This window comes from Tursiops truncatus, chromosome 12, assembly GCF_011762595.2.
Source record: "Tursiops truncatus isolate mTurTru1 chromosome 12, mTurTru1.mat.Y, whole genome shotgun sequence".
Classification (NCBI taxonomy): Eukaryota; Metazoa; Chordata; class Mammalia; order Artiodactyla; family Delphinidae; genus Tursiops; species Tursiops truncatus.
The window spans coordinates 46,273,244-46,295,357 of record NC_047045.1 but is presented as its reverse complement, the minus strand read 5'-3'; the positions used below and the strand labels follow the sequence as shown (position 1 = coordinate 46,295,357).

Here is a 22,114-nt window from a genome sequence, read left to right as displayed (position 1 = left end):
CATTTATATGCTGTCCCTGATATAGAAGAGCTAGATTAATGAACTGGCAAATTATATTTTAAGTAGTAAAGTACACTAAAACATAAGCATTAAATCCTGCAGGAGCACAGAAGACACAGAAACTAACTGTGCCTTAGGGAGTTCTGAAAGTTTTCCTAGTTATCCTGTCTTAAAGAATGAGCAAGAATTTGCCAGGGAAGAGGATGAAAGGGGAAAAGGAAGGGAACAAGTATGTCAGACAGAGGGAATATATGTAAACACAGAATTCATGAAGAAGCCTGGCATAAACATGGAACAGTAAGAAATCAAGTGTACCTGAACAAGAGGATGCATGGGAGAAGGGGCAGGAGATAAAGCTGGAAAGGTAGGTAAGAAAACATATGCTTCCTGCAATCTGGTTGAGAAATCTGGACTTGATCCTAAGGAATAGAATTAAAGAAATTAAAGTGAAGGTTGTTTCAAGCTTTGATGATAAAGACCTAAACTATATTAGTAGCTGCGTTGAAAAATATAGAAGACAGATTGATTCCAGAAACATTTCAGAAATTGATTCAATAAGAATTAGAGGCCAAATGAATGTAAGGAATATGCAGTAAGGAAGAAAAAGGAGTTGAGTATGACTCCATGGTTTTTAGTGTGAGCCATTTCAGTATAAGGACAAAATAACCCAAAATAAGGAATACCGATAAAGGAACAGAGTGGTGGTTTTGTTTTCTTGCCTCCATGTTTTCGAGATGAAAATAATGCATTCAATTATACAGCAAAAATCACTCTTTCAGTACTATGAATTTGACAAAATGCACAGGCATATAACCAACACAGTAAGATACAGAACAGCTTCATAACTCCCCCCAAAACTTCCTCACGCTGCTCCTATTAGTCCTTCTCCCACTCTTAAAACCTGACAACCACTGATTTGTTTTCTACTTCCATAGATCTGCCTTTTCCTGAATTCCACATACATGAAATAATAACAGTATGTAGTCTTAATTGGCTTCTTTCATTTAGCATAGTGCATCTATAAGTCATCCATATTGTTGGCATGTAACAATAGATTATTCCTCCTTATCGCTGAGTAATATTCTATTGTACAGATATACCACAGTTTATCCATTCATTTACTGAAGGACATTTAGGTTGTTTCTAGTTTAGGGCAGTTACGAATAAATCTGTTATAAACATTCATGTACAGGTTTTTGTGTAAAAGTAAGTTTTCATTTCTCTCGGGTAAATACCTAGGAGTAGGATTGATGAATAATACGACAAGCGTATGCTTCGCATTTTATAAGAAACGGCCAAACTACAAAGTAACTATAACATTTTGCATTCTCATTAGCAACATATAAGAGTTCCTGTTACTCTGTATCCTGGCTATACACTTGGTATTGTTAGAATTTTGTTATTGTTAATTGTAGCCATTCTAATGGTATACAGTGACTTTTAATTTTAAATGTATTAAATTTACAGTACATAGGGCACAAACAGAAAGTTTTTATTTATGGATGGTTAAAAATGAGTCAAAGCTCAGGAAAAGAGTGCTGAATGATAATCCAAGAGCATTAGAGATATAAAAGAAAGATGCCCAAAGGAGAAATCTTAAGGATATTCACATTTCAGTGGAAAATGGAAAGAACAAAGGAAACCAAAAATAAACAGGAGGATCAGAAGAAAATAAGAGTCATGAAAAAGAAGGGAATTCTAAAGATAAAGGAGTATTTCAGTTGTAGTAGCATTAAAAACAGGTCACCCAATTTGTTCATTCATTGATTTATCCAGCAAGTTTAAGTGCCTACAATAAGCCAAGTACCATAGGAAGGAAGCAATAGATTTGATAATTAGGTCACTGGGAAAGACATTGAGAAATTTCATTAGTGGTGGAGCTAAAGGGCGAATGGAATGGGCTGAGGACTTCACAAGGATTTAAAACTTTGTGCTTATGAACTTTTATTATTAACTTTCTTAATAATAACAATGTTTAGCATTATTCTCTACTTCATATACAAAAATTCTGTCACATTAATAAAAGCTTAGGCTCTTGGAAGGGAAAAACAGAGATCAGAGTTCATGACAGAGCAAACTGGGCTTCAACATTAGCTGCTCAATTATGTTCAACAGTATAAAATATCTTAGCAAAATGAAATGTTTGCAGCAATAAACCTCTTTAATATACTTACCACCTATACATTAGGCATCTTCTAGGCCACTGGCCTCTAAACTTTTTGATCACATATCCTATGTACACAAAATACATTTGGGAATTCCATGTACACAAAATACATTTGGGAATTCATCCTCAACATGTTTATTTATATACATGTATTACTAGCTTAATAAACTATCCCATTATAAATTCACAGATAGAAAAGTTTTTTAAAAAACAGAGTAGTTTTAAAAGGTAAACAAACAGAAGTTCTAATATTTTCTCCCCACATCTGATTGAATCACCTTGTGCCTCCCAACACACACAGCAGACACTACTCCTTAATACCATCAGTCTAGGCAAACCTTTCAATATAAATGTTAACCAAATAAAATCTAGCCCCAACAACTCATACATCATTTGTTCCTTTTTCTTCTGTAGTACGAACTTCCTGTCTCTTATTTAACATCTGCATCCTCACTGCAGTTGCTTCAAAGGGGATGTAAAGTTCAAGGAAAATGATCTTTAAAGGGGCCTCACCCAAGGGGATTGTTTCTTTCTCTGGATTATAGCTTTAAAAACTACTGTACTTCAAAGGCTGCTGTCTCATACAAGTTATTTTAAATATAAGAAATGCTATTCAAACACTGTAAAGTTGCCAGAGGAATTTTTTTTCAGTCATAAGCTTATTTTTTCACTCTCCTCTTTGAAAAACTGCTGACGTTGGGCAAACAACTGGAATCCGAACTTTTTCTAATATATATTAACGGAATTTCTTGTCTCCATAAAGCCTCCATTTCCAGGGGCTAGGGTGGCTGTTAGTAAAATTACAAGATCAGTACAAAGGGGAAAGTGCACCAACCAGAAGATCTAAAGGACAGAGCCGTTTGTTTACCAAGAGGGAAAGTCATTTTCTTACAAAATATAAATCACTGAATGTTGTAATTAAGAGACCTCAAATCAGAAGGCTTTTTTTTTTAAAAGGTGTTCAAAAAGCCGAAGAGTTAATGCCCATGTCATATTCTTTTGAAGTATCACTATCCCGTTTAACAGCTTTCAACTCCTTTCATCTCTTATGCATTATCGAGGAGACACGATTAAATTTTCATCTTGGAAGTGAGGTGGCCGACTATTAGAGAGAAGCATCTAAGCCACGCTCGCCCGCGTCCAGGACTGAGCCCTTCCCGGCACCTGCATCCAGGTGGAGGGCAGCTCGTGGAGGTAGAGGGTGCGACCTAACATGTGTAGGCCCCTGGGACCGAACCTACCTTATTCTGGACACGGTGAAACTTCTAATAAGCTGAGCCGCGGGACAGATTGCTGAGCCCCAGAAGTGACAGGCAACGTTTGACAAGACCATGTACCAAAAAATGGAACTACCGAGAAACAGTGGAGCAGACCGGCGATAGGATGAGATCCTCTGCCTGAAGCTCCTTCAGAGGACCAGCCCGGCTCTCGGAGAGGCTCAGTGCTCCCCGCGACTTCGCCTCCTCAAGAGAAAGGTCCGGCTGCCACGCCCCCGCCACCGCTCTCTCCTTCTGGGGAAGCTGAGAAAATCAGGGCTTGGCCTGGTTCTGAACCCTTTGTAGAGGAAGGGGTAGATCAAAACAGTGGCCTCAGGAACTAGTAGCTCCCAAAGGGACCAAACCCGAGGCTCACCCAACCTGTCCAGTGTCACTCCTACTTACCTATTAATGTGGCACTATCCGGCGCTCTGACTTTCCAGTCCCCAGCTGCGGCGTCTGCTCCGGTAACAGCGGGGTCACCACTCCGCCCCTAGCGATGAGTCTGAAGACCAGGCTCGCAACTCAAGATGGCGGCCTCCTGCGCCCCTCACCCGAGACCCCAAGGCTCGCCTCCCAGAAGCCCTTGCACGCGGCGGCGGCGGCGGCGGCGGCGGAGGCTGCGGCACTGACCAGCAGAGGGGGCGGAGAGAAGCGGAAGCCCCAGCGACACCCACCCATTGGGGAGCCGGCTCCTGCCCGGACTCCGGGATTTTAACCTGGAGCGGTTGCCGTTGCAGGAGTGTGTCCTACTGCCCTAGTCCTCCGTGCCAGCTCTCAGTCTTTCATTCACTCATTCGTTGATTTGCTCACCCATCCATCCATCCACCCATTCATTTGTTCATTTTACAACGTGGTATATTGCTGGAGGGCATAATCTGTGCCAGGCATTGTTTGATATTGGAGGTACAACAGTGTACACAACGGATAAAAATCTTAACCTCGGGCTTCCCTGGTGGCACAGTGGTTGAGAGTCCGCCTGCCGATGCAGGGGACACGGGTTCGTGCCTTGGCCCGGGAGGATCCCACATGCCGCGGAGCGGCTGGGCTCGTGAGCCATAGCCACTGAGCCTGCGCGTCCGGAGGCTGTGCTCCGCAAAAAAAAAAAAATCTTAACCTCATGGAGCTTCATTTGTTTCAAGCGTTTCAGTTATCTATTTATTAAAATTTTTGTATTCTGTAACATCTGTGGATTTTGGACAAAAAAGTAGTCACTGATATATGAAATAAATAACTCCAGATAAAGTACTCTAAATTATTATAACACATATATAGACTTGTAATCCACCCTGGGGTTGAACAAGCAGTATTGAAAACAGACTGTTTTCTACATGTAGTGTTAGGCACAGAATATGCAAGATAAATAACACGATTCCTTCCCTGAAGAAACTCCTGTTTTCCATCTCTTGTTCTTTTTGTTCTCTTTTCTGAGAAATTTTTTGGGCTATACTACAGCTCTCCATTGATGTCTTTTTTAAAATTCTGCTATTGTATTTTTTAATTCCCAAGAGCTGTTTCATATTTTTAATTCAGGGATCAAGATAGCGTTATCTTGTAACCTTGAGGCACGAACGTGTCTTTGTCATCCTCCATAGCTCTGAGTTTGGCACGCTGTAGCATTATAAGCCCTTTATTGATAACGTAATAGAGTGCTACTCAGTCAGGCCCTGGATAGTGGGTATTGTGGTTTCGTGTAATGCCCTGGGACTTGCCCTCTCCTCGTAAATTAGGCGTTGGAACCTTGTCGGGAAGATGCAAAAAGACTACGACTCCCAGAATGCACTACAACCCAGATTGGCGTGAAGCGGTGCATGCTGGGAGTCCCTCCCTTCCGGGGAATAGAAAAAGAGCTTTTTTGAATTCGTTCCTGGAGGCTGAAGCTTTTCAGAGTCCCTGGTTCTCTTCTCGGTTCACCGTGAGTCTCTGGGTAGAAAGAGGGCCTGCCTCAGTCTTTTACGCCGGGAAAGGTAATCGACGCCGCGCACGAACTCCTCTGCCCGCAAGCCAGACGGCGTCAGCCGCGGGATCCGAAGAGGAAGCCAAGCACAGGGCAGTGTGGCCGGCCTGTGGCCGGCTGTCCAGGCCAGTAGGAACTGACCGTCCAGCCCAGGTTCCCTGGGCCCAACGCTTTGACCCAGTTAGTATCGGGGCTGGTTTCCTGTCCTGGCCCGGGATGCTGGCATGGACCCTTGGGTAGGCTCCGGCACCTCTCGCCGGCCTCCGTACTTCTCTCATCCCCTTGTTGTGATCTAAGTGTTAGGGAGTTGAAGCGCATCATTGTGCGTCCAGCTGTGTCCCAGCCCGGGAAACGTAGAAACTTCTCTGCGTGTGACGTTCTTCCCACTGGGGGTTTGGGAGAATTTTCATCTAAAATCAGAGACTATTTTCACTTACCTGAAGGGATGGAAAAAAGGACAAAGTTGGGAGTTCTTAGAAAGCTACATTTATTTAAATGATGGGAATAATTTTCTTATTTTTCATTTCCTGTTTGTTTTCTGAATAGTTTTTAGCTGAACGGTAATCTGTAGTAGAAAGGTTGTGATGGTGATTGCTTTTTGAAAATTACTTTTAGCAAAATCACCTTTGTGTCAGTAGCCAGTACATTATTTGTCCGTAAAACCCAGAAATGACTGCTGATTTAGTACAACTCGTTTTGTAGACCGAACCTCAAAGAGGTGAGATGTCTCACCTAAAATTATGAAACCTGAGATTATAATCCAGTTCTCTTTGACTCTGGAATCAGTGCTGTTTTCTATGATGCTCACTCTGCTTTTATTTCTTTGGGTGGAGAGTACAGCCTCTGGAGAGTGACTGGGTTAGCATTTTGGCTAACCATTTTCTGGCGCTGGTGACATATCTGAGCCAGGGTTTCCTCCATATAGAATGATAATAATGATGCTTGAATTGGTTTGATACATGTAAAGCTCTTTAACTGTTAACTGCTATTATAAAGATTTATTTACCCAATTCATTGTTAATAACTTTAAAGTTTTTTATTTAGATATATCAGTTGGTAAGGTTTCTTCTCTTTGTTTTCTCTTACTTGACTTATTTTACCTGGGCAAGTTTATAAACGTTATTTTTTCTCTACCTCAGTCCAGATACACACTTTTTGGAATTTTTGAAAAATTATTTACTTTAATTTGCATTATTATTGCCTTTGTTTTATCGAAACCATAAACTTGAAATACAGTAGTGAAATTTTGGTTGTGATTTATAAATAAATTTGTGTATTTGAGGAACAGTAAGTACATTGAAAATTTCTTTATCTAAATAATCCAGTTATAAATAACAAATATAATTGCTTGAAATCATTTTATAAAATGTATTTTCTTCAACTTCTACTTTCTAACTTAAAATAATATTGTATTCTTTTCTAGTTACCTGCTGTACCATGCTATCTTGCAATATATGTGGTGAAACAGTAACCTCAGAACCAGACATGAAGACTCACCTCCTAATTGTTCACATGGAAAATGAAGTTACATGTCCATTTTGCAAGTTGTCAGGTGTGAATTATGATGAAATGTGTTTTCATATTGAAACTGCTCATTTTGAGCAAAATGAACTAGAAAAAAACTTTGAGAGGATTAATACAGTACAGTGTGGAACTTCCAATAGCAGGAAGGACAGCACCCTACAGTGTAGAATGGAAGTTAATTCAAGTATTCATTCAGCTTGTGCATCTAATCATCCGAAAATTTCAGCTCAAGGCCCGCCTAACAATGGTATTTTAAAACATAAAGGCTTTCATTCAGAGAACTTAACTGAATCTAGAAAATTCCTGAAAAGTAAGGAAAAACAGTCTGACCGAACCAAAATTAAAGGATCAATTTATGAAGCAATGTATAGTCCTCCTGAATGTCCATTCTGTGGAAAAATAGAAGGTTGTAGTCAAGATATGGAAACTCATGTGAAAACAGAGCATGCCGATCTTTTAGACACTCCATTAGAAGGTAAAGTATTCGTTTTATATAATAAGTAAGTAGCAGTAGTCTCAGTTTAATATGTGGTGTCCCAAAAGTTGATTTGTAAATGAGATCACTACAAATGTGTTTTCAATTTGTTTATAACATTGTTCATTTGCCATTATTGCAATATGAAAATACAATAATGGAAAAGAGTTTTGATGCAAATAGTAAATGTTTCAGCTACATTGAAAATAGTTTTAGAAACTTTCTGAGGAGAAATACACTCAGAGTCCAGTTTGCAGAGGCCATTTTTTTTTTTTTTTTTTTTTTGTGGTACGCGGGCCCCTCACTGCTGTGGCCGCTCCCGTTGCATAGCACAGGCTCCGGACACGCAGGCTCAGCGGCTGTGGCTCACGGGCCTAGCCACTCCGCGGCATGTGGGATCTTCCCGGACCGGGGCACGAACCTGGGTCCCCTGCATCGGCAGGCAGACTCTCAACCACTGCGCCGCCAGGGAAGCCCTGCAGAGGCCATTCTTTTATTTACCACCAGCCCAGTGGCATCTGAACTGTCTGGAACTCAGATTTTGTTACCAAGTTCTAGTTTGATTCTGTTATGATCAGAGAACAAACTTTATGGTTTAAGTTCTTTTGAATTTCTTGAAACTTGTTTTATGGCCTAAGGTATGGTATATGGTCTATCTCAGCACATGTTCCATAGACACTTGGGGAAAAAATGTGTGTTCTGTGGTTGTTGGGTCGAGTGTTCTATATTTGTCAATTAGGGTATGTTGTTTGATCGTGTTCAGATCTTCCATGTCCTTGCTGATTTCCTGTCTAGCAGTTCTACCGGTTTTTGGAAGGGAGTTGAAGTCCCTAATTATAATTGTGTATTTGTCTGTTTTTCCTTTCAGCTCTATTAGGATTTGTTTCATGTATTTTGAGGCTCTTTTATGGGTGCATACACATTTAGAATCATGTATTTCTTTGATACCATTGAGTTTTTAAGAGTAATTTATATATTTTGGATGCAAGTCCTTTATCAGATAATGTTTTATGCAAATATTTTTTCCTGGTCTGAGGCTTGTCTTTTCATTCTCTTAACAGTGCCTTTCACAGCACAGAAGTTTTTACTTTTAATGAAGTTCAACTTACTTGATTTCTTCTTTCATGGGTTATGCTTTTGGTGTTGTATCAAAACTCCTTGCCAGACCCAAGGTCACCTTTCCCACGTTATCTTCTAGAAGTTTTAGAGTTTTGAATTTTACATTTAAGTCTGATTCATTTGAGTTAATTTCTATAAAAGGTTAAGGAGAGTGCATAAATTCATTTTTTGAAATCTAATAAATGCTATTTTTTAGGGAAGTTTCAGGTTCACAGCAAAATTGAGTAGAAAGTACAGAGATTACCCGTATACCCTCTGTCCCCTTATCCTCACAACCTTCTCCATTATTCAACAACCCATACCAAGTGATAGTTTGTTAAAATCAGTGAATCTACATTGACACATCAATATCACTCAAAGTCCATAGTTTACATTAGGGTTCACTCTTGGTGTTATATATTCTACAGGGGTTTTTTTGGGTTTTTTTGTTTGTTTGTTTTGCGGTATGCTGGCCTCCCACCGCTGCGTCCCCTCCTGTCACGGAGCACAGGCTCCAGACACGCAGGCCCAGCGGCCATGGCTCACGGGCCCAGCCGCTCCGCGGCACGCGGGATCCTCCCAAACTGGGGTCGAACCCGCATCCCCCGCATTGGCAGGCAGACTCCCAACCACTGCGCCACCAGGGAAGCCCTATTCTACAGGTTTTGACGAATGTATAATTACATGAACCCACCATTTAGTATTTAGTATCATACAGAATAGTCACACTGCCCTAAAATTCCTCTGTGCTCCACCTATTCATCCTTCCCTCCCCCTGGCAACCACTGATCTTTTTACTATCCATATTTTTGCCTTTCCCAGAATGTCATATAATTGGAATCATACAGTATGTCGCTTTTTCAGATTGGTTTATTTCACTAAGTAATGTACATTTAAGATTCCTCCATGTCTTTTTATTGCTTGATAGCCCATTCTTTTTTTTTTTTAAGCGTTGAATAATATTCCTTTGGATGTGCCACAGTTTATTTATCTGTTCACCTACTGAAGGACATCTTGGTTGCTTCCAGGTTTTGGCAATTATGAATAAAGCTGCTATAAATGTCCATGTACCGGTTTTTGTGTGGACAGAAATTTTCAATTCATTTGGGTAAATACAAGGGAATTCATGATTCTGGATCATATGGTGACAATGTGTTTAGTTTTATAAGAAACTGCGAAACCCTTCCAAAGTGGTTGTACCATTTTGCATTCCCACCAGCAGTGAATGAGAGGTCCTCTTGCTCACATCCTTGCCAGCATTTTGTGTTGTCAGTGGTCCAGATTTTGGTCATTCTAATATATGTGTAGTGTTATCTTGTTTTAATTTGCAGTTCCCTAATAACATAATAACATTTTCGGTACCCAGTATCAGCCAGGTCTTGGTCTTGTAGAGGTACCATTTCTTCTGTCTTGGGCATGCTCCCAACTAGGGCATTTGATCCCAGTGTCCTGCTTTTTTGCTGAATGCTTGAATTCTGCATGTCACCACGCAGTTTGGAGGGTACTGAGAATCCAGCCCCCAAAGTCCATATCTGAACTGGTCTCTACTTACCATTTGATTTTCCTTTTTCCTTTTCTTTTCTTGTTTTGACTACGGAGCTAAATGTTTATTATTAATATTTTCCTTTATTGTAAGAGGTTTGTGTTTATGCTCAGGCTTTCATCTTGACCCTAGAAGTAGAAAAATTGCTTTAAATCCAACTACAAAGAGCTTTTACTTATTTAATAAAGTTAGTGGGTAGTAGAGTCTTTGACTTGGGGTGAAAAATTTTAAGGTTTTAAAAATCAAACCAACTAAATTATATCTCTAATACAGATTGTAATCAACCACTCTATGACTGCCCTATGTGTGGGCTCATCTGTACAAATTACCATATTCTCCAAGAACATGTTGACTTGCATTTGGAAGAAAGCAACTTTGGACAAGGTATGCCTATATGTTTAAAGATAAGAATGTCATGATTTGATTTCTACTTCCTAGGATACTATCTACTTTTTAGATTAGTGTTATAGAGGGAAAAAAAAACCCACACTGGTTAAAAATAAATCTGTCCCTTAAAAAATTCTAATACCGCTTCAACTTTTTAAAGAAGTTCTTTCACAGAAAAGTTATAAAGGATGAACTATTGTGACTAACAACTGAACTAGGGGTGTGAATCCAGGGTTTTGACCTAGAACATCAGTATTTAGAAGACAGTGAAATATTGTACAATTTAAAAAATCTTTTTGATTTATAAGTTGAGACCATTCTTTCAGCAGCTGGAAGTAGTTGAATTTAGCATCTTGTCAGTAAAAATTGTTTATGAACTAGGAAGCTGCCATATGGCACATATAATTTTAAAAAGAATATGAACTATGAGACTTAAAAGTTTTTCAAGTGCATTTTCAGATACTCTTCTAGTTTCTTTATTACCACCTACTAGTTTTATAAGAGATTCTAAAGTTTTCCTCTGTCCCCTATTTTTTTTAATAGTGGTATTGATTAAGTAATCATGAGGGTGCCTTAGAAGTGGAAAGATCCTATATGATTTTCACAATTCCATTGAAACAAAATGTAATGTAGACCTAAAGAGAAACCAATTGTGTTCTACTGGATTTCAGTTTCTTAGGGTACATAGATATCTCCTGTTAATGCAGGGGTTTTTAGTGTTCATTATCAATGATCCTAGCACCACTTAGTGATGTCCAGGGACAGCATTGACTGCTCACTCAGCCTAATACGAAGATGAGAATTACTGGAGTAAAGATGGAACAGTTCTCTACTGTGGTGGTTCTTTACTAATTACTATGGAAGAATAAATCTCTGAAGTTGAGAGTCTAATAGTTCTTACTTTGTTTATGATAAGCTTTGTATGGGTACATAAATTATTCTGTAAGCCTGTAGTGGGTGATGAGAGAAAAATATGGTCTGAGTGAATCACTGTTGATAGCTTCAGAAGTATGCTAAGAATCAGTTTTGAATTGCATATTTCTACCAGTGGAAGTAGGGACAAATTAGGAAGATGTAGCAGAGGCTGAGAGATTTGAAAGGAAAGAAAGAATATTCAAATACATAATTAAACCATCAAATTGGGAGGTCAAGGAGATGCTGGCCAGAAGACACTCACTAATGGATCTGTGGGACACTGGGTAGAGAGGAAAAAGGGCAAGATGTTCCATAGTTGTACTATTTGCTTAGGGGTCAGACTGTAATTAAGTTACAATCTAATATCTGTACTTTGCAAACTTACATTTTTACCTTCTTTATTATTTCCTTCCTCCCCCTAGTATTTCTTTTAAAAACCAATATGCCTTATTTTTGTTAATGAGGGGCACTGCTCAAGGGTGCTACTTAATTTCTCTAAGTTCTGGTTTCCTTAGTAGATAATAATACCTAACTTCCTAAGGTTGTTATGAGGATCCAAATGAGATAATTAATAAGAAGTGCCTGTCACAGCCTAAACACTCAGCGAGTATTAGCGATTTAAGTGGAGGTTATACCCTTACAGAAGCAGTCCAAGTTCTGCTAGATTTGTTCTCAGTGTTTCTGTGACATCGTAGTCATGAATAAATGGCAAAATAATAGCATTTACTCCTTTTAAAAAATATGTATTAACATATAAGTGAGCCTTTATTTCAGTAGTTATTTTATTCTAAACATTAAAAATGTATAATAGGTATGGATAGAGTCCAGTGTTCTAGAGATCTGGAATTGGCTCAACAGCTTCAACAAGAAGAAGACAGAAAGAGGAGATCTGAAGAATCAAGACAAGAAATGGAAGAATTTCAGAACCTGCAGGTACAAAGATTAATAGCAATTATATTATTTTGGCTTGGTTAGAGTTCTTATTTTTCAAACATGCTATCAAGCCTTCAGCCTATTATTTTTGTCTTTATTATACAAAATATTTTTTTACATATATTTTTTATAGTTCATAACAGCCACCATTTATAAGTACTCATTCTGGTCATGTACTAGGGTGAACACTTCATATAAAGTATCTTAAAATCTTCACTGCTCCATGAAGTTATTTTAGACTTTTTTTTTTTAACAGAAGATGAAGAAATGGAGACATAAAGTACTTAAGTAGCTTAACTTGCTCAGGGTTTGGCAGTATTAAATGGTAAAGCCTGGATATAAACCTATGTCAATGGGAAAAATTAGGAAATTGAGACTCGGAATTTTAAGTGTTTGTATAGGTACTTAAAACAGAAACTTAGAATTAATGTCTCCTGAGTCTTAAATTCTTTTAGTGATTGTAATTCAGGCATTTAGAAAGAACCATTTTTAATGGAAAATGCTTTTTGATGATGTTTGAGACTTCATTTTTTTTAGGTGAGTGGTGGTATCTGTTGAACTAAACTGGTAGCATCTATTATATTTTTAATGCATTAAAAATTTTAACATCTTTTTCTACTTTTTTCAGACCTAATTTGCTGTAGACTATGATGTCATCTGTGTTAATAATGCTCATATAGTTTTTGAGTGTTCTTTTTCTATGTGCTAATAAGGGTAATGTATGAGTAAAAAGGGTTTATGATTGAATAGGTTTGAAAGTGTCCACTTAAACAGGTTTGTGTACTTGGGGTCTTCTCAAAGCCTTTAAAATACTAATATGCATTGTACATATTATAATCTTCCTGATCTTATTTGACCTCTTACTTTTTTTTCTCCAGTATCTTAGACATGGCTATTCTTCCTTTGGAATATCTAATTTAGGCTATTTTTCTCATTCATGATTCATTTATTTGCAAAATTATTTTCCCACCAGGATTCAGAGGAGAAAAGAAAGTTGGCTTTTCCTAAGTCGTCTTTGCCTTATATAATTTTGAAACATTTATCAATACAAAAACTTTTCGGTGTTTAAGGGAGTTTATTATGTAAGTTTGCAGGTTACTTGTTCAGATCTCAGAAATGTTTTCCATAGGGGCTGTTTTAACATATTATTGTCAGTGTGCAAAAACATAGTTCATTCACTACATAGAATGAATACCTGAATGAATTATGGATTAAGTAGGCCTTTGTAGGCTAGCCTAGGAACCAAATAACAAGTACTGACAGGTTGTCTTGAAAAAATCAGCAGTATGGTCAGAACTCATCTGCCTTTCACAGTACCATTAGTAGGAAGACAGGATTCTCTACTTTCCCTACTACAAGGAAAACAAGTCTCTTACCATGATGGTTGTTTGTAGAGAAAGGCTATTATTAACTTAGGGATTTTTTTGTGTGTGATTTATTTTTCATAAAAATCTTTAAGTTGACTTGTATAAATGTCTATAAACCAGAATGTTTCAAAATATATTTCCAGATATAAAAAATAGTGGGAAGTTTCCATCCTCATTAATGTAAAGGGACATAAAAATTAAGTCATTTGTTTTTATGTTCAATAGAGACAATATGGTTTAAATAATTCTGGAGGGTACAAGCAACAGCAGCTACGAAATATGGAGATAGAAGTAAATAGGGGAAGAATGCATCCATCTGAATTTCATAGAAGAAAAGCTGATATGATGGAATCACTAGCTATTGGTATTGATGATGGAAAAACAAAAACTTCTGGTGAGTATTTAAACATCCAAATCATGGTTTTAATATTCCATACACACTGAAGTAATAATCAGAATTATTTGAATTTTGTGTAATTTTCATAACCCATAGTTTATATAGTTTTAGGTGAGACTGTGTGTTCAAGTAATTTTTTGTTTGTTGTTTTAAAACTCCTGAACTTTTATTTTTATAGTAAATAATTCACTTAAAAATAATTCACTTTTATATTGTGTCAATTTATTTGACATTTGGAAACAAACCTTTTAGAAAAGTTTTTAAGTGCTTACTATGTTCTAGACAATTGCTGTCTAGTAGAATGTGAGCCACATAAATAATTTTAAATTTCCAGTAGTCACATTAGAAAAAGTAAAAAGGACTAGGTGAAATTAATTTTAATATTTTTCCAGCGTGTCCATAATATGTCAACATGTAATAGGTATTAAAAACTGTTAATGGGATGTTTTACAATTCTTCAAAATCCAATGTGTATTTTACTTTGCAGGTCATCTCAGTTTGGACAAGCCACACTTCAGGTGTTCAAATAGCCACCTGTAAATAGTTTCTACCGTATTGTTCAGTACAGTTTTAGATACTAACACCTTTATATATATTGTATCATGTAACTCTCAAAAGAAAAATCTTGTGTACTGTTCGATTTTTCTGGATGAGGTCATTGTGACTTAGGTTAAATTACTTTCCCAAGGTAAGGTTACATAGCTAGTTATTGGCCCAGCTGGTATTCACAATCAGATCTGTCTTGTTCCAAAGAATGCCATTTTTCCTGATGTTTTTAACATTTTTTTTTAACATGTCTGTTAGTATAGTTTAAAAAAAAACCAAATTATATGAAAACAGCTTTGTTCCCGCCACCCAGTTTTTATGAAATTTAATGTTTTAAAGCTGTAAACCCTTTCATATGTATTTTAAACCCCTTGCGTACCCCTCATTCATTCTGATTTCTGTCCTCCACAAAGGGAATCATTATCCTGAATTTGGTATTTATCAGTCTCATATATGTTTTAATAATTTTATCTTATATGTAGGTTTCCATAATAATACATAATCTTTTATATTTTAAACTACGTGTAAATTGGTATACAATATGTATGCTTTAATTGGATTTGCTTAAATATATTGATTCTTATAACTGTACTTCATTCATTTTGATTGCTGTATAGAATTTCCTTGTATTACTTAGGTTGTTTCCAGTGTTTTATTCTTACAAATTGTGAACAGGTTTCCCCCTCAAGAGTTTCTCTAACATCCAGACTGGAAATACTAGATTAAAGGGTATTTGCATAATTAACTTTGTTAAGGGTATTATGGAGTTGTTTTCTAAAATGGTTGTAATCTACATTAGCATCAGTGTGTTCTGACTTATACTTTGTATCGTGACACTTTTTAATTTTTGCCATTTAATAGGGCATGAGAGGAGGATACATCTCTTAATTGTATTTCTCGGATTACTCCTGAGTTAGTTTCTTCTGTAAATAACCTAGTCCCTTCCTTTTCCCCTTCTCTGTTGGGTTGTTTGTCCTTTTCTTATTGATTTTTGGAAGTCCATTAAGTATTCAGGATACTAATTCTTCATTGATTATATGAGGAGCAAATATCTTCTTCAAATCTATAATTTGCCTTTAAATTTTGTACATGGTGTCTTCAATTAGACAGAATTTTAAATTTGAATATAATTGAATTTCTTAATCTTTCCCTTTATTTGTTTTCTAAGTGTCTTGTTTAAGAAACCCCCCCATCTTTGAGATCATAAACATATCCCTTTATATTGTCTTTAAATATTTATACCCTTAAAATGGATAACCAACAAGGACCTACTGTATAGCACAGGGAACTCTGCTCAATATTATGTAACAACCTAAATGGGAAAAGAATTTGAAAAAGAATAGATACATGTATATGTATAACTGAATCACTTTGCTGTACACCTGAAACTATCACCAAATTGTTAATCAGCTATACTCCAATATAAAATAAAAAGTTTTTAAAAAAGTATATATTTTTTTAAAAAGATAGTTCCTTCACATAGATCATGGTATTTTTTTATGCCAACTGGAAGTGATTTTAGCACATAAAAATCAACTCACTGTGATAAACCATAATATGGAAAAGAATATTATATGTATAACTGAGTCACTTTGCTGTACAGTAGAAATTAACACATTGTAAATCAACTGTACTTCAATCAAATAAACTAAAATTAAAAAAAATAGAACAAAACAAAAGAAAAATTTATGCCTGCTTTTCATATTCAGGAATTCCCTGGTGGTCTGGTGGTTAGGACTCCGCACTTCCACTGCAGGGGGCACAAGTTTGATCCCTGGTTGGGGAACTAAGGTCCCGCAAGCGGCACTGCCAAAAATATAAAATAAAATAAAGTAGCCGTTACTAAAAAAAAAAATTATACCTTGCTTTTCATATTTTGACTTTTAATCAACTTGGAATTTATTTGTGCATATGTCTGTGTGAGAGAGAGGGAAGGAGGGAAAAAGTTGAGTGAGCGAAAGAGAAGGTATGGATCTAATTTTTCCCCTTATTTGTAGTGATACTTATAATACTAAGTTGTTATTGCTTGTTTATCTCAGTACCACTTAGCAAATCTGTACTGTCTCCATGTATTTGTAACACATATGTCATATTTTCATATATCCATACGTCTGTTTCTGAAGGCTGTCTTTATACTTCAAGGGTCTCCCTGCAGAAAGTTTCCATACAGGATAGGACTTCCCAGCAGATGTGTAATATGATGCATTAGGGTATATAGGAAGAAAATATTAGAACTTCTACTTGTCTTTAATTTATGGTATCCTTTAATTTCTGTTTATACATATGTTTTAGAGTTACTGGAGAATATAGTAGTGTATGTATAATTTAAAATAAATATATCTGTAAAAGATTGAAGAACACTGACCTGTAATGTACTGTGTCCTTTTTATTTAGAAGTAATCGATTTAGTGCTAAAGATTTTTTTTTACTCCCTTCACTCATTTCTCCCATCCCCCCACATCCTGCCTCTGGCAAAGACCAGTCTGTTCCCTGTATCCATGAGCTTGTTTTTGTTGTGGTGGTGGTAGTTGTTTTGTTGTTGTGTTTTTAGATTCCACATGTAAGAGAGATAATGCAGTATCTGTCTTTCCCTGTCTGACTTACTTCACTTAGCATAATGCCCTTAAGGTCCCTCCACTGTTACAAATGGCAAGATTTCATTCTGTTCTGTGGCTAAATAATATTCCATTGTATGTATGTATGTGTGTGTTATCTCTTCTCATTTTGTTTTTTGTTGTTGTTACATTAATTTTTTTTTATTGGGGTATAGTTGGTTTACAATATTATATTAGTTTCAGGTATACAACATAGTGATCCAGTACTTTTTAGATTAAAGTTATTATAAAATATTGGCTATATTCCTTGTGCTGTATAATATATCCTTGTAGCTTATTTATTTTATACATAGTAGTTTGTACTTCTTAACCCCCTACCCCTATTTTGCCCCTTTTTCCTTCTCTCTCCACACTGGTTAACCACTGATTTGTTCTCTATATATGTGAGTCTGTTTCTGTTTTGTTACATTCCTTTGTTTTATTTTTTAGATCCCTCATATAAGTGATAACATACAGTATTTGTCTTTCTCTGACTTATTTTACTAAGCGTTATTATCCTTCAGGTCCATCCATGTTGTTGCAGATGGTGAAATTCATTCTCTTTTCTGGCTGAGTAGCATTCCTTTGCGTGTATGTATGTGTACCACAATTTCTTTATCCATTCATCCTTCAGTGGACACCTAGGGTCTATATCTTGTTTATTATAAACCGTTATGCAGTGAACATAGGGGTGCATATATCTTTTCAAGTTAGTATTTTTGTTTTCTTCTGAAACAGATTGGCTTGCTGTGTCATATGGTAGTGAAATTTCTGGATCATATGGTAGTTCTAGTTTTATTTATTTGAGGAACCTCCATACTGTTTTCAATAGTGGCTGCAACAGCTTTCAAAAGTATGCAAATATATACAGTCCTGTTGGACTGCTAGTATAAGGCCTGCTGACCAGGTGATATGGCAGTGTCCCCTGGGTGACAATCGCAAAAATCAGGGTTGCACACAAGTGTATGGGCTCTTTTCTGGAAGTTACTGGTAAGCTGGAGTAAGAGGGAGAATGCCAAGGTGGCATCCACAGCCTTCGTTCCTTGAGAGCAGCTCCCTAGTCCACTAGATATGTGCCAATCCTGAAGCTTGCCCCCCAGGCTGAATCTCTAAGACAAAGAAAGAGGCTGCCTTCAGAGAAAGACTTGGGGATATGCCTCAGTTTTTTGTCTGTGCAGTGCCCTGGAGATGGCGGCCTTCTAAGAATTGTCTTCCCGATTGCCATAGTCCTGTGAGACCCAGGAATGCAAGCCCTCCTGGCCACCAGAATCAGGCTGTCAGGGTGGCAGCTGTGAAAGCTGGGGTACCAGGCGTAAAAACCAGGACACCAGCCGTGTGTAAGGCTCCCCTCCAGGAGACACTGGCTCTCTGAAAACTTCCCTAACCTTGGGAAGGAAAAAGAAATCCAGATCCAGGAAATCCAGACTTCCAAATAAAATTTGTATTTTTTGTTAGTTATGCAGATGTTAATTGAAGCTGCTCTCATTTGAAGAGTCTCATTATTTTAACATTCTATATTCTATATAGAATAGAATAGAATTTAACAGAAGGTACATTCATCTTGGAAAATATCTAAAGACATTTAGGTGCTAAGAAATAAAGAACTTTAATTATGAGGAAATTTTCCTTTAAAAGCAAGTGCTATGATGTGGTTACTAGGACAGTATTACATACACAATGAGGCATCATTGAGTTAGTAATAACTATGCCAAAGTATATTAGAATGTACATTACTTTTTTTCCCTATTTTTCTATTATTCCACCTCACTCTTAAATGTCTCTCAAATCTTGATCTCTTTATCAAAGTCTGTGATACTGAATCTCACATTAATTTCTCTGAATTCCTAGAGTACCCATTCCATGCTACAACATTTAGTACTCAGTTATATAGCATTTTAATTGTTCTTTTTCTTGACGGTGAGTCTAATCTTTTTAAGTTCCCTGGAAATGGTTATAATGGTCTATATTTCTGTCCTTCATAGTGTAGGCACAGCTACAACTCTTGGTTCCTTTAATTGTTTTGATTTATTGACTCTGCCTTCTTAAAGACAAAAACCCATTTTCCTATAGGATAATCTTCATTCAAGTAAAGTATTTAGTGATTGCCTTTTTGGTGCCATGTTCTATGTGAGAAAGTATGGGCTATCCAAATAAGATTTTCCTGCCAATAAGCTTCCCAGAGTCTGTAAAGTATACACAAAGAACTGTAGAATTCTGCCATGAAATATGACCAGTACCTAGGAGGCACAAGTAAAATGTAGTGATTGTTCAGAAAAAGAGGACCTTTTTGTTTGGGGTTATGGAATCAGGAAAAGTGTTTACAAAGACTGTAGCATTTGCTTCTGAAGGTATCAGTAGGATTTTGAAATATAGGGAGAGTTACTAGAAGGAGGAAAGGGATAGAATCAGATGTACCCTGTCCTAACACCTTGTTATTCATGCTATAGCACTTATTATAATCTGGGTCCAGGAGGTTTTAAGGAATATTGTCATAATACTTTGTATCCTCAATGCTTAGCATAGTGCTAAGTATTTTAAAAGTGCTTAGTAAATATTGTAATTGAATGAAAACTCCATGGTCAAAATCATGTTCAGTTAGGCCACAGCCAAAATTGTGGCAAGAAGAGTGGTTTGAAATAAAGATAAGTTAGAGGATAGCCTGCTGTGGGCTTCATATACCATGGATTAAAACTATTCCATGGGTAATAGGAAGCTATTGAAGTTTTTAAATTGAGAGCAAATTGACTAGGACTGAGCTTCAGAAAGAATGATGTCCAGCAGAATGTATAATAAAATGGGGGGTCAAGAACATTCATTCAGCAGTGTACTTTTATGTGCTGGCCCTGCAGATGCAGAAGTGAAGGAAGCAAACAGTTTCAATTCAGCATAATAAGTAATATGCTAGTATTAGGAAACTCTCATAGTAGTAAATAAGCAGGACAATAACCAAGATTATATCAGTAAAAAGATAAAGAAGATGGAATCGACAGGATTTAGATGTGGCCCTTGAGAAAGAGGTTGATATTAGAAATATATGAGACAGCCATAGAAAGATGATATTCCTCTAAACTTTCTAAATCTCTTTTTCACTTTAGGAATTATGGAAGCACTTTATAGGTATTATCAGAATGCTGCCACAGATGTGAGGCGTGTGTGGCTTTCTACAGTAGTGGATCACTTTCAGTCATCTTTTGGTGACAAAGGTTGGGGTTGTGGTTACAGAAATTTCCAAATGCTGCTTTCATCATTATTACAAAATGATGCTTATGATGATTGCTTGAAAGGTATGTGAAATACGATACCCTGAACTTATCATCTGATAAAGTACATTTGATGTGGAATGAATTAATATATAGTAGGCACAATTAATAGCTTTAATAAAGATGTATTTTAGTGGATATTTACACTAAAAACCTGAATTCTGGTTGAAGGAAGAGAAAATGATATGGTAGAAGATGTCAGAAATAATGGCATAAAAACTGTAGGTTCCTGTAGAATGTATGGTGTACTGCTAAATGATATTATTCAGTACTTTACTGTCATATTACATATTTGCTTTGTATAATTTTAGGTATGTCAGTTCCTTGCATTCCAAAAATTCAGTCTATGATTGAAGATGCATGGAAGGAAGGTTTTGATCCCCAGGGTGCCTCTCAACTTAATAACAGGTTACAGGGAACAAAGGCCTGGATTGGAGCATGTGAAGTATATACACTTCTGACCTCCCTAAGGATAAAGTATGTACCTAAAAAACCAAGTTAATGTTATTGTCATATCTGGGAAATTTTTGTTATTGTGGTTTTTTTTTAATCAAAGGGATAGTTAAAAAATAAAATTTAAGTAGCATTAAAATGAAAGACTTACAATGAAAACCAGCAACTCATTCCCCATTTCATGCTCTTATCTATTCTCAAGTCCTGTCTCTCAGAGGCAGCTGTCATTGTTTTTTTTCTTTGTTTTTTTTTTTTTTTTTTTTTGCGGTACGGGCCTCTCACTGTTGTGGCCTCTCCCGTTGCGGAGCACAGGCTCCGGAGGAGCAGGCTCAGCGGCCATGGCTCACGGGCCCAGCCGCTCCGCGGCATGTGGGATCTTCCCAGACCGGGGCGCGAACCCGTGTCCTCTGCACCAGCAGGTGGACTCTCAACCACTGCGCCACCAGGGAAGCCCACTTATATTGTTTTTAAATAATATGCTTTCATGGCCTTTTCTTGGTTTGTCACTTTTAGACATTGTCTATTGCATTCTCCTTATATCTCCCATCTGTTTCCCCTCAATTTTTGTAATATGGTTAAATCTCAGTTTTTATTAAGTTAAAGTCAGGGTTTACATCATGACTGTGTAAATATTATTCATTGCTGATTTTATCTCTTTCCTGAAAAGCTTTTTAAAATTTTCTTTGAGTTAAGAATTGCCTTTCCTTTTCCGTTTTACAGTTTGGCTGCATCATGGTCAAATTTTTCCAAAAACTCCATTTATCATGAAATCTGAGGTGCTCCTTATTCCTGGACACCTTTTTCTTGAAGCTGTCTTTCCTCTGCTCTAGTCTGCATTATTTGCCTTCTAGATCCCTTCCACAGCTCTAATCATGTTGCATTTCTTCACTGTTTTCTTGAATTGGGTCCTGGATTTTTCCTGGATTCCATGTCTCTCTCTTTTTTGGATTACTCTCTTTTGCTTGAACACTTCCTTTATTAGCCTTCTAAGAAATGGTACCTAGTCTTATTACGGAAGTGATAGTTTGTGTGGCTGTATTATTCTTAACCCAAAATCATTTTCAAATCAGATCAAGTTGTTACTCTGTTGACTTCTAGCAATCAGTATTACTAAAGAGAAGGTAAGCTGCCATCTGATTTTTGTTCCTTTGTGTATAACCTATTTATTTTCTCTGGAAGTTTTTTTGCATCTTTTCTTAGCCCCGATACTATGAAAATTCACCATTGGATGTGGGGCTTTGA

At 36.9% G+C, this 22,114-nt stretch overlaps 2 protein-coding genes across 9 annotated transcripts in view; one reads left to right on the top strand and one right to left on the bottom strand.

Annotated features, from left to right (window-relative positions):
* Window positions 1-4,001, bottom strand: part of KPNA5 (karyopherin subunit alpha 5) — a 44,733-nt gene extending 40,732 nt beyond the window's left edge. The window contains exon 1 of the mRNA XM_019929633.3: window positions 3,829-4,001. The gene's annotated coding sequence lies outside the window, so the exon portion shown is untranslated. The remainder of the gene's footprint in view (window positions 1-3,828) is intronic.
* Window positions 4,002-5,131: 1,130 nt separating this feature from the next.
* ZUP1 (zinc finger containing ubiquitin peptidase 1) overlaps window positions 5,132-22,114 on the top strand; it is a 44,585-nt gene continuing 27,602 nt past the window's right edge. The window contains exons 1-7 of one of the 8 annotated variants that reach the window (XM_073789524.1): window positions 5,132-5,390; window positions 6,804-7,379; window positions 10,294-10,404; window positions 12,134-12,255; window positions 13,848-14,016; window positions 20,255-20,443; window positions 20,731-20,896. In XM_073789524.1, coding sequence (XP_073645625.1) covers window positions 5,201-5,390; window positions 6,804-7,379; window positions 10,294-10,404; window positions 12,134-12,255; window positions 13,848-14,016; window positions 20,255-20,443; window positions 20,731-20,896 — 1,523 coding nt within the window. In that variant the 5' untranslated portion in view covers window positions 5,132-5,200. Of the gene's footprint in view, window positions 5,617-6,803; window positions 7,380-10,293; window positions 10,405-12,133; window positions 12,256-13,847; window positions 14,017-20,254; window positions 20,444-20,730; window positions 20,897-22,114 lie in introns of all 8 variants that reach the window. The other 7 variants (XR_012324793.1, XR_012324792.1, XM_019929631.3 and 4 more) reach the window with 7 other exon arrangements.